General features: G+C 47.3%; 1 protein-coding gene across 1 annotated transcript in view; it reads left to right on the top strand.

The window, feature by feature from the left end:
• Window positions 1–12,195, top strand: part of LOC122423127 — a 308,231-nt gene that overhangs the window by 217,506 nt on the left and 78,530 nt on the right. The window contains 11 exon segments of the mRNA XM_043439907.1: window positions 2,041–2,133; window positions 2,207–2,521; window positions 3,730–4,044; window positions 4,390–4,431; window positions 4,518–4,832; window positions 5,091–5,123; window positions 5,683–5,820; window positions 6,209–6,301; window positions 6,566–6,610; window positions 7,090–7,233; window positions 9,070–9,211. Coding sequence (XP_043295842.1) covers window positions 2,041–2,133; window positions 2,207–2,521; window positions 3,730–4,044; window positions 4,390–4,431; window positions 4,518–4,832; window positions 5,091–5,123; window positions 5,683–5,820; window positions 6,209–6,301; window positions 6,566–6,610; window positions 7,090–7,233; window positions 9,070–9,211 — 1,675 coding nt within the window.

The following is a 12,195-nucleotide window of genomic DNA, read 5'->3' as shown; positions in this document are numbered from 1 at the left end:
GACTCAGAATCTTTTTCTGAAAAGATTTTTGTCTCCACTGTGTGCCACCTTTGCCGTAAGGAGAAGGGCATATGTGTCTAAGCCTTTTTTAGACTCTCTGTTCTATTCCATTGTATCATTTGTCTATCCTTGCACCAATACTGTATTTTCTTAATTATTGTAATTTTATAGTAAGCTTGGGTAATTTTAATTTGCAAGAGTTACTTTATATTAACTACCTATGTTGCCTTTCTTGCCAACTGTGTTGGTCATTCTTGGCCTTTTACATTTTAAAAAAATTTTGGAATTAGTTTGTTCTTTTTCACCAAAAGAAACTTCATAAATGTATTTTGATTGAGATTATATTTAATCTACCAGAAATTTGAGGATGATTGACTTTGACAATTTTGAGTCTCCCAATTCATTGACATGATATATCCTTCCATTTGGTTAGGTCTATCAGAGGCTTTGCCCATTTTTTACTAGGTTTTCTCCTAGGTGTTTCACTTTTTTGAAATTATTTGTATTTCTTTTAGTGAAAGTGTCCTAGGTTAATTCTTTCTGACTTTTTTTCACCTTTTATTTTTTTTTATTTTGACCTAATTTGAGACCTGAAAGTTGCAAAAATAATGTAAAAGTCCCCATATGACTTTTACCTGAATCTCCCAATATTAGAATTTTGCTTTAATCTTCCTCTCTTTCTCTCTCTTTCTGTCCCCCTCCTGCCCCATTTCTCCATAAACATGTAGAGTCTCTCTGAATTAGGTTGCAGTCATTATGTCCTTTTATCCCTAAAATAATTCAAGAAATTTCCTTGTTAACCAAAGTTCAGTCAAGTCCTCAGCTGACTTCAACCCCAGATGACATCTAAGTGCAACTACATGAAAGATCCCAAGACACAACTGCCAAGTTGAGTCTTTCTCAAATTACTGAGCCAGGAAGACTTAAGAAAGTGAAGAGTGTGTAGATATATATATAGCTTCAGAGGCTGTTTTTGTAATTTGTTATACAGCAGTGTAATCAGAACACTTACTATGTGTGTGGCCTGCACTTCTAAATAGAGGCGCATTTGTCCTATGACCTTCTACTTTATTGATTCTCCCTTATGCTGAGCTAATGTGCTGATATGCTCATTCTTTAGTTCTTAATTTCAACTAGTAAGTTTTTCAGCTCTAGAATTTTTATTTGTTGTTGTTATCATTATTTTTTTTTCCATCAGGGTGCACATTTTGTCAGTTAATTCCATGGGCACCTTAATCAAGGCTCTTTAAATTCTCTGTCAAGTAACTCTAGTAGCTGAGTATCCTGGGGAATTGTTTCTAATGTCTACATTTCCTCTTGGTTTCTCATAAGATGTATTTTCAATAAATATTTTTAAAAATACAGACATTGTAGATGACAAATTGTAGAAATATTTTAGAAAGAGTTTTATTTTGCTTCTTCTATTTAGGGATAGATTTAGGGACAGAACTTATTTAGTTCATTCTTAGTGCTTGACTCAAAAATTGTGGCACTGTCAGAAGCAGAACTCTCCATAGCGAAGGAGAACACTACAGTTATGAAAATTTTATGACTATGTTAACCTGGTCTTCCCTAAAGGCTCAGTGGTAAAGAATCTGCTGGCCAATGCAGGAAATAGAGGAGACAGACATTTCGATTCCTGGTTGGGGAAGATCCCCTGGAGGAGGAAATGTCAATCCATTCTAGTATTCTTGCCTCGAAAATCCCATGGACAAGGGGGCTCGTGTACTACAGTCCATAGGGTCAAAAAGAGTTGGAAACTACTGAGCAACTGCTGCTGCTGCTGCTAAGTCGCTTCAGTCGTGTCTGACTCTGTGCGACCCCATAGACGGCAGCCCACCAGGCTCCCCTGTTCCTGGGATTCTCCAGGCAAGAACACTGCAGTGGGTTGCCATTTCCTTCTCCAACTGAGCAACTAAACAACTGCAAAAACTGCTGTGTTACATTTTTCTTCTCAGACCCCACTGCTTACAGTTATTTAGTTTAATTCCGTGTCCAGTTTTTCAATCACGAACACCCTGATCATTGTTGTTTCTGCAGGAAACCAGACCCAGGTGCTGCCCCAGTGCAACGATTCCGTGTCTGAACCAGCAGACTCTGCAGCCTCAAAGGAGAGCGCCCTCTACTGCTCAGGTGAGGGTCCTGCAGAACAGAAGACCCTTTACAACCCGGTCACCACCCCATTGTCCCATTTCTCTCTCCTCAGACAGCAGACAGCTCCGCCTGGTGGACGGGGGCGGTCCCTGCGCCGGGAGAGTGGAGATCCTTGACCAGGGCTCCTGGGGCACCATCTGTGATGACGGCTGGGACCTGGACGATGCCCGCGTGGTGTGCAGGCAGCTGGGCTGTGGAGACGCCCTCAATGCCACGGGGTCTGCTCACTTCGGGGCAGGATCAGGGCCCATCTGGCTGGACGACCTCAACTGCACAGGAAATGAGTCTCACGTGTGGAGGTGCCCTTCCCGAGGCTGGGGGCGGCACGACTGCAGACACAAGGAGGACGCGGGGGTCATCTGCTCAGGTGGGTGCTGCACACTGTCCACAGTTTGGGGGAGGGGTGGGGCCCTGGAGGACAGGGGTCTGAGCCCCAATGGAGAGACGCTGAAAGGACCAGAGTAGGAGGCTTCCTCCCATGGAGCCTGTGTTTCCAGTAGACCTGAAGACGAGGTGCTTTCACTTCCTCCTGAAGCAGCTAAGATTCTGGTCCTTTCTTCTCCCCAGTGTTTCCTGGCAGAGCCGTTTCTGACAGTTAACACTTGAAAGCACGGCTCTTTCTGCAGTTACCTGTGGTAGTAACATCCTGAAATCCGGGCTCCCCCAGTTATGCTAGTGGTAAATAACCTACCTGCCAATGCAGGACATGTAAAAGATGCGGGTTCAGTCCCTGGGTTAGGAAGATCCCCTGGAGGAGGGCATGACAACCCATTCCAATATTCTTGCCTGAGAATCAAATGGACAGAGGAATCTGACATAGTGAAAACTCAGATTTTTCCTTTACAGTTCTGTTTGCTAGGAGTCTGAAGAGAGTCTCCATGGGCCAACACCCCAGTGTCCACAGGGCTGCATTCTGCCTGCAGTCTCTGGGAGGACTCCTTTCCCAGCCTTTTGTGGTTTCTGTGTGGGCTCATTTCTTGGCTCAGAGCCCTCTTCTTCAACAACAGTGCCTCTTCCAACCATTCTCCCTCACTCACATTTCCCTCTGACTGGAGCTGGGAAAGATGATGCATTTCTCAGTGTAGTGGGTTTAAAGATGTGTTAGACAGGGCTCACATAGTTACTACTCAATATTTGAGCTTTATCTCTCCATCCCAAGGTCCTTATTAATCACATCTGTAAAGTCTCTTTTCAAAGGTAAGGTAGCATGTTACAGGTTCCAGGATTAGGCTGTGGACACCTCTGGGGGCCGATTATTCTGTCGACCACCTCAGTGTCCACATCACATTCTGTTCTTTTAGAAATTTTGTCAGGAAGCAGAAATCAGCTCCTATCACTGCAATTGCCCAAGTTGGACTTGCTCTCTGTTCATATCTACATTGTTGTGGTAAAAATAGGTGTACAGACGTTAATGGACAAAGTCAGGTGAAAGGGAGGCAAAAGTCAGTCTTGTCACCCAGTGGGCATCTCCTCTGCTGGGTCAGGGATGTGTGGTCACTATCTCTGGGGGAGAGGAAAACTCGGAGCACTGAGTGCAGTGCTCACTGTGTTCCATCCCCTCCGTTTCAATCTTAGAGTTCCTGGCCCTCAGGATGGTCAGCGAGGACCAGCAGTGTGCCGGTTGGCTGGAAGTTTTCTACAATGGGACCTGGGGCAGTGTCTGCCACAGCCCCATGGAAGACATCACCGTGTCCATGATCTGCAGACAGCTTGGCTGTGGGAACAGCGGAAGTCTCAACTCTTCTGTTGCTCTTAGGGAAGGTTCTAGACCCCGCTGGGTAGATGGAATCAAGTGTCGGAAAACTGACACCTCTCTCTGGCAGTGTCCTTCTGACCCTTGGAATTACAACTCCTGCTCTCCCAGGGAGGAAGCCTATGTCTCGTGTGCAGGTGACTTACTGTCTGTTTCTGTGTCACTCCCAACCATGTAGGATGCTGTTAGTATGATTTCATATTTTCAGATCTAATGGATGTGTTTTGGTTGAATCTACAAAATGTAGGTGTATATTTGTATTTGTCTCTGTGTCTGTTTGCTTTTGTTATGGCAAGCAACTAATTAGATAAAATAAGTTCAGCTGCTGATAAGATACAGTGAACCTCTCAGCCAAGCAGATGATGTAGCTTCTGTGGTCTCTTGTCATTTGGCTGTGACAAAAAACCTTAGATACTCGTGTTTGGGGACAAGACCACCCCCAGCTGTCCCTGAACCAGAGCTTCCCATTGTTGCTTCTGCAGGAAAAACACCCAAGAGCTGTCCAAATGCTGCCCCCTGCACAGGTACGTCAGCCCCGCCCCTCCCCAGGGCTCCCAGGGGCTCCTTCCTCCCACCAGGGGAGTCACAGGAGGGGCTGCTGCCTTTTCAGACAGAGAGAAGCTCCGGCTCAGGGGAGGAGACAGCGAGTGCTCAGGGCGGGTGGAGGTCTGGCACGGCGGCTCCTGGGGCACCGTGTGCGATGACTCCTGGAGCCTGGCAGAGGCCGAGGTGGTGTGTCAGCAGCTGGGCTGTGGCCCGGCCCTGGAAGCCCTGCGGGCCGCGGCGTTTGGCCCTGGAAACGGGAGCATCTGGCTGGACGAGGTGCGGTGCGGGGGCCGGGAGTCCTCCCTGTGGGACTGTGCTGCGGATCCCTGGGGGCAGAGCGACTGCAAGCACGAGGAGGATGCTGGTGTGAGGTGCTCTGGTGAGTGGGGGGCTCGGGGTCCGCCCTGGGTGAGCTGGGAAAGCACGGGGGCAGTGGGCTGGGCCGGGCATGGTCGGGAGTTTATGTTCAAACAGCGTCCCAGGGCTGGGGCTCTGATCTAGGACTGGGGAGCTGGGAGGACTAGACACTGGTGTTTTTGAGACTGAGGGAGGGAGGGAGACAGGCTTAGGAGGGAAAAATGGGCTGCCCTGCTTTCTGGCCAATCACCCTGCTCCAGTCTGCTGTTTTTCTCTTTAGGTGCAAGGACAACATTGCCCCCAAATACAGCAGGTACTGTGGTCCATTCACAGGCAGGAGAGAATACTCAAATACTGGGGACCTGTTCTGTGGGCTCTCTGATAATTCAGGAGAATAAACAGGCTGAGGAGCCCTGGCTGGTGGGGGAAAACCAGGGCGTTATGCTGGGGAAATCCCCTGCCTTGGTTCCCGGGGTCAGAAGGTTCTCATGCCTGGCGTCCAAGTGAGTCTGGTTCCCGTGGTGCAGATTCTAAGGTTCTCCCACATGCCCCTGAGTGTTGCTCCTCATCAGTGAGGTGAGCATCCCAGGAATGTTTGACGCTCTGTCTCCTGAAGCCCAAGGAGAGGGGATGAGCCGGGTCCTCAGAGGCTGTCTCCGCAGGGCAGCTCCCTGACAATCCCCGGCTCTGCCTTGGCTCGAATGGAGTTGACTCGTCTTAGGACAAGACCCAGAAAACCGCAGTCACTGTCAGTGCATTTGGGTCTGATGCTGGGACGCCATTGTCCAGAGCTCCCTAGAAATGCTGGTACAGGGGGTTTCTCTGTGCCTCTGTGTGACCTTCTTCACACCCACTTGCCTTGTTCTCCTTAGGGACCAGAACAACCTCAAATCCTCTCCCTGGCATCTTCTCCCTGCCTGGGGTCCTCTGCCTCATCCTGGGGGCCCTTCTCTTCCTGGTCCTCGTCATCCTGGTGACTCAGGTGCTCAGATGGAGAGCAGAGCGCAGAGGTGGGCTGCAGGGGGAACTGGGGACCAGGGAGCGTGTGTGCAGGCAGGAGATGGGGCAGTGTGAGGAGGGGAGCCTGGGCCAGGTCTCTGTTCTGTGTTGCAGACTCCATGTGCTCCGTGCTGAGCTCTCAGGGCTGAGTGTACAGAGGTTCTTAGGACTGGGGCGTGAACTCTCATAATTCGTGGCCTCTCTTATGAGACCAGACAGAGTCAGGGCTGAGCTGTGGATTCAGGTCAGATGAGGGAAGAAGGTGCCGACACAGTGCATGGGGTGGGAGTTTAAGCCGAGGCCCTGGCAGCCCCTGTGTGAGCACTGGGGAGATAAAGGTGGGCCGGCTGGATCGGGGTGTCTGGGGCGGCTTCTCTGACTTGCTGGGGGATCTCTCAGCCTTATCCAGCTATGAAGATGCTCTTGCTGAAGCCGTATATGAGGATCTCGATTATCTTGTGACTCAGAAGGAGGGTCTTCTGGGCAGCCCAGGTAAGTGTCTCTGTCTGCCCTCCTGGGACCTCTGGTTGTTACCACCCACTGGCTGTGCGGGTCTTCTCAGCGTCTTTAGACCCCATGCATGCCCCAGGCTCACAGAGGTGGCTCCTCCAAAGTGGTAGGACGGCCTCTCAGAGCCCTGAGAGCGCCCAGCCTACACTGCAGGAGCCAGGTCTGTCCCTTCTCAGCCTTAACACAGGCCCCTTGGGGGCGGGGAGGGTCATTCTGTGTGTCGTGTGATGTTTTTCTCCACTTTAGGCTTCCTGTCAGATGGTGAGGAAAATGACTCCAGGTCCGCTCCAGGTAATAGAGGTGGACCCGCCTCAGTTGGGCTTTGGGGAGGAGAGTTTTCCTCATAGAGACAAGATGAAAGGGAACAATCTTCCTTTGATAGACCAGAGGCATCCCTGGTCTCCAGATGGGGTCCATCCTTTCCCTTCTCTGGCTATTCTGTGATGTCTCACATTGGGGCTGGGCTCTCTGTGTCCAGAATCACAACAGGAACACAATGTTTTTAAAAATAACACCTGGAAAGCACAATTTGTCAAAATACTTTAGTAATGCTCGATGGTATAAGAGTTCATTTGAGAAAGATGTGTAAACTCATGCTTTGGCTTATGGACACTTCAAATTGAAACATGGTCTTAGAGAAAAAAATCTTTTGAAACAAGGTGCCTCTGTTTAGCCACTCAGAAACTCTGGGTCAGAAGGGATCTTAGGTATTTCCCAGATCATCCCACTTATACTGTGGTTTTATCTGACCCCTGCTCTGCCCTTGGAAGCCCCAGATCAGAGGACTGAGGCCCCTGGTGAGGATTATGATGATGCTGAAGAGGTGCCAGTGCCTGGGGTTCCTCCTGCCTCTCAGGGTAGCGAAGAGGATGTGCTCCCAGAGAAGGAAGATGGGATGAGGTCCTCTCAGACACGTGAGTGGTGTTAGCTGACCTTTTGCAATCTTCTTTCTGTCCTGGAAAGGGCGAATTTGAGCTCCTCAATGCCCAGCCTCTCTAGAGTTTCAAATTTGGTTAATCGCATGCATTTGATGGCTCAGATGGTAAAGAATCTGCCTGCGGTGCAGGAGACCTGGGTTTGATCCCTGGATGAGAAGATCTCCTGGACAAGGAAATAGCAACCCACTCTAGTATTCTTGCCTGGATAATCCCATGGACAGAGAAGCCTGGTGGGCTGTAGTCCATAGGGTCACAAAGAGTTGGACACATCTGAGTATCACTTCAATTCTCAACCATATGCTGTCTTTAATGCTGTCATACTCCTCGGCAGTGAAGAATCACTCTACTTTTGACATTTATGTATCTATACTGCAACATAAATTTTCACTTTATATGTAATATGCTTGCATTAGAATTTACAGATTAGGGCATTTCCTAACAATCCAGTGGTTAGGACTCTGTGCTTTCACTACTAGGAACTGAGTTCAATCCCTGGCCAAGAAACTAAGATCCCACAAGCTTTGTTCAGTGGCCAAAAGAAAAAGAAAACTTATAGATTACTTGAGCATATTTATGAAATCCAAAAATAGAACAAATATTTGATAACACCTCTGTGCTGTCTTTTTTTTTTTTTCTGTGCTGTCTTATACATGAAAGGTAGCTAGAGATTTTAAAAAATGTACTGCAGTATTGAATTTGTGAGTCGTTCTGATCATTTAAGATGAGCTCTGTTTATATGTCAGCACTAACATGTACAAATCTATGACACATGGCCTGTCAGTCAGTTCAGTCGCTCAGTCAAGTCCGACTCTTTGCGACCCCATGGATGCAGCATGGCAGGCCTCCCCGTCCATCACCAACTCCTGGAGTTTACTCAAACTCATGCCCACTGAGTTGGTGATGCCATCCAACCATGTCATCCTCTGTCATCCCCTTCTCCTCCTGCCTTCAATCTTTCCCAGCATCAGGGTCTTTCCCAACGAGTCAGCTCTTCGCTTCAGGTGGCCAAAGTATTAGAATTTTAGCTCAGCATTAGTCCTTCCAATGAATATTCAGGACTGATTTCCTTCAGGATGGACTGGTTGGATTTCCTTTCAGTCCAAGGGACTCTCAAGAGTCTTCTCCAACACCACAGTTCAAAAGCATCAATGATACACGGTGGCCTTAACACTAAGCCAATTAGGTGGGTCATGGACTCAGAGTTTGAAGTCAGCTAAAGTCTAATTTGCTCCAGACATTTCAGTAGCCGAGAGAAGACACTCATTCTCTGGAAAAGAACTTTTCTCCATCTGAGGGCCTATGTGGTCCCTGGGGAGGGGCCTCTGTGGATGCACCTGTGATAGTATTTGTGGACATTTGGGAACAGGAATCAAGTCAACGAAGAGCAGAACTGGATTGTGTGTAAGGAACTCAGATTTTCCTGTCTCCACTCTCTCTCTCTCTCATTGTAATTTCACATTTGTCTGTTATGAGAGGAGAACATTTAAATTCATTGTTATGCTCTTACTGTTCCTGGGCATCTCCTGCTGATTGTGTGGCCTGGAGGCAGGTCTTCCCAGAGCTCCTGTGTGAGCACAGGTCTCCTGTGATGCAGGGTTTCCACATGAGCTGAGGCCCCAGAGACCACATGGACCGGATCTGAGAGGACAGATGGGATCCAGCCTCACTGTAACTGATGTGAAATAAGCTGAGTCTCCCACCCACACCTGGGTCCCAGGGATGCTTTGTCATCACCACATGTTTAACTTGCTTCCACAACACTGTCTGGTCCCCTTGTCTCAGTTCTAATCACACTTCTCTTTCCTCTTTCAGGCTCTTCTCTAAACGTCTCTAGAGAGGAAGCTAATCCTGGGGAAGGAGAAGAGAGACCCTGGCTGCTCCAGGGGGAGAAGGGGGACCCTGGGTACGATGATGTTGAAATCAGTGTCCCAGGAACATCCTCGGTGACTTTCTGGTGATGTTGCATTAAATATGAGATGAAGCCTCAGATATTCTAATTGCCTGTATTTCAATAGAGGAATGCTGACCTGTAATTGTGTTACATGAATATTGCTCAAAATGAAATATTCTGAATAAAGTAACTTTTTTGCTTTGTTGGTAATTTAGCAAGTTCCAAGTCAGATGCTTTTAGATGATTGGTCCTCAAACACCTTTTTCCTCAAAGGAAATATATGATGAGTTCACTGCCCTGTTTTCTCACACCCTTCAAAAGCTAATGAGGTCATGACTTTGCCTGGGATCACAAATGCTCCAGGTCACTCTTGCTTAGAAAAAGCATCTACACTTGGTCCACATTCACACTCCCCTTCCTAGCAAAATGAACTTCTCAACCAAAAACTATAGTCAGAACGTGAAAGTAGTGTTATTTTATTTGTTGGGAATGTTTAGGACTCCAGGCCCTGGAGACAGCATCTCAGTAACTGAGTAAACTGCTCCAAAAAGGCAGGAGGGCAAGTCAGGCTATACCTGAGTTTGCAACAAAGGGAGCAGGCAGTCTGAAGATCAAAGATCAGATATCAAGTTAAGGAATTTAGCATTCTTTGTATGCGAAGATGCAAGCCTCTGGACTCACTGAATTCAATTCTTTCATATGCATATCAGCTATCTGGGGTCAATCCTGTTTCTTTGTTCACCTTAAGGAATGGCAGATGGCTGCTTCTTGCATTCTCCCAGCTCCTCAGCAATCACCATGGGGAGTGGCAGCATCCCCATATCACAGTTTTGGGAGCCCTCATTTACATTTGGAGACCAGAAATCACTGATGTCTGTGACATTTCTTGTTTATTGATATGGCAGCAAATATTTTCATTTCACAAACTAGTGGGAAAAAACTAATCCTGTGTGTTATTTCCTGAGATGTCACATCACCTGTTTTTAACCTGTTCTTGGGCACCAGAGTTGGGGTTGTTTCAAAGAGGGAAGTTGGCTGGTGGGAGAGAATAGATACAGCTTTCCTTATCCTGACTAAACTTTCACAGGTCAATCTGCCCAGCTACCTCTTCCTTTTTCATCTCTCATTCCCTAGGTTACTTTATCTGTTTATTCCTCAAGCTGAGACAGACTCCTCCTTGCTCTTCTCCCATGTCTAGTTGGTTATCAAATCCTTATCAATCTATTCTTTCCTCTCCATCAGTTCAGTTCAGTCCCTCAGTGGTGTCTGACTCTTTGCGGCCCCATGAATCACAGCACGCCAGGCCTCCCTGTCCATCACCAACTCCCAGAGTTTACTCAGACTCATGTCCATCAAGTCGGTGATGCCATCCAGCCATCTCATCCTCCGTCGTCCCCTTCTCCTCCTGCCCCCAATCCCTCCCAGCATCAGGATCTTTTCCAATGAGTCAACTCTTCACATGAGGTGGCCAAAGTATTGGAGTTTCAGCTTCAGCATCAGTCCTTCCAATGAACACCCAGGACCGATCTCCTTTAGGATGGACTGGCTGGATCTCCTTGCAGTCCAAGGAACTCTCAAGAGTCTTCTCCAACATCACAGTTCAAAAGCATCAATTTTTTGGCGCTCAGCCTTCTTCACAGTCCAACTCTCACATCGATACATGACCACTGGAAAAACCATAGCCTTAACTAGGTGGACCTTTGTTGGCAAAGTAATGTCTCTGCTTTTTAATATGCTATCCAGGTTGGTCATAACTTTCCTTCCAAGGAGTGAGCATCTTTTAATTTCATGGCTGCAATCACCATCTGCAGTGATTTTGGAGCCAAAAAAAATTAAGTCTGACACTGTTTCCCCATCTATTTCCCATGAAGTGATGGGACCAGATGCCATGATCTTAGTTTTCTGAATATTGAGTTTTAAGCCAACTTTTTCACTCTCCTCTTTCACTTTCCTCAAGAGGCTTTTTAGTTCCTCTTCACTCTCTGCCAAAGGGTGGTGTCATCTGCATATCTGAGGTTATTGATATTTCTCCCAGCAATCTTGATTCCAGCTTGTGCTGCTTCCAGCCCAGCGTTTCTCATGATGTACTCTGCATATAAGTTAAATAAGCAGGGTGATGATATACAGCCTTGACGTACTCCTTTTCCTCCTAGGAACCAGTCTGTTGTTCCATGTCCAGTTCTAACTGTTGCTTCCTGACCTGCATACAGGTTTCTCAAGAGGCAGGTCAGGTGGTCTGGTATGCCCATCTCTTGAAGAATTTTCCACAGTTTATTGTGATCTACACAGTCAAAGGCTTTGGCATAGTCCTCTCCGTCACTTCCTACTATTTCTTCAGGATGCTGCTATTTCTTGTCTCTCCAGTTATCTCTCCTTCTAAGTAAATTATATCAGCTTACATATCTCTTCAAGTTGATGAAGGGCATATTGGTGCTTACCCATACCCTGCATCCAGGTTGGACAAGAGGGCAAGAAAGACCTAAGCAGATGTGATCTAGAAGAAAGGATGTAGACAGAATGATCAGGAACCTTTGACTACTTGTTTTAAAGATGTGGATGGAGGGGTCTGATATGACTAAACTCTTAAAGGAAGAATTTCAGACTAATGGGCTTCTCTGAAAATATACTGTTTCAAGATTGCTTTAATCTGGCTACATGATCCTGCTGTGATTCTTGAGGGTAGAGAGAGCTATCATGTAGGTGTGCCTAAGTCAAGATTACATTTACCGCCCCCCACCCCACCCCCCATTCCATTGTGGACATGTGGAGAAGCTGCTGATCTAACATAAGACCTGAGAGTGGTGGCCTGGATGTGAGCTGAGCCCACCCAGTTACTTGGTTGATGCATGATCCAGGGCTCCGACCTACACTCATGCCTTCAGTCCTCATAGTTCTAGGCTGTGCTTGGGGATGGGAAGATGCCTAGGACTTCTCCCAGTGCAGCTCACATGGCCATTCACCATTGAGAAGAGATGAAATAAATGACATTTGATGAAAGAAACAAAGTATATCCAACAAGAAGTTCCGTGAACTCCAAGAAAACACAA

The sequence above is a fragment of the Cervus canadensis genome, chromosome 21 (assembly GCF_019320065.1).
Source record: "Cervus canadensis isolate Bull #8, Minnesota chromosome 21, ASM1932006v1, whole genome shotgun sequence".
Taxonomy (NCBI): Eukaryota; Metazoa; Chordata; class Mammalia; order Artiodactyla; family Cervidae; genus Cervus; species Cervus canadensis.
Note: the sequence above shows the minus strand (reverse complement) of the source record. Positions and strands in the feature narration are given on the sequence as shown.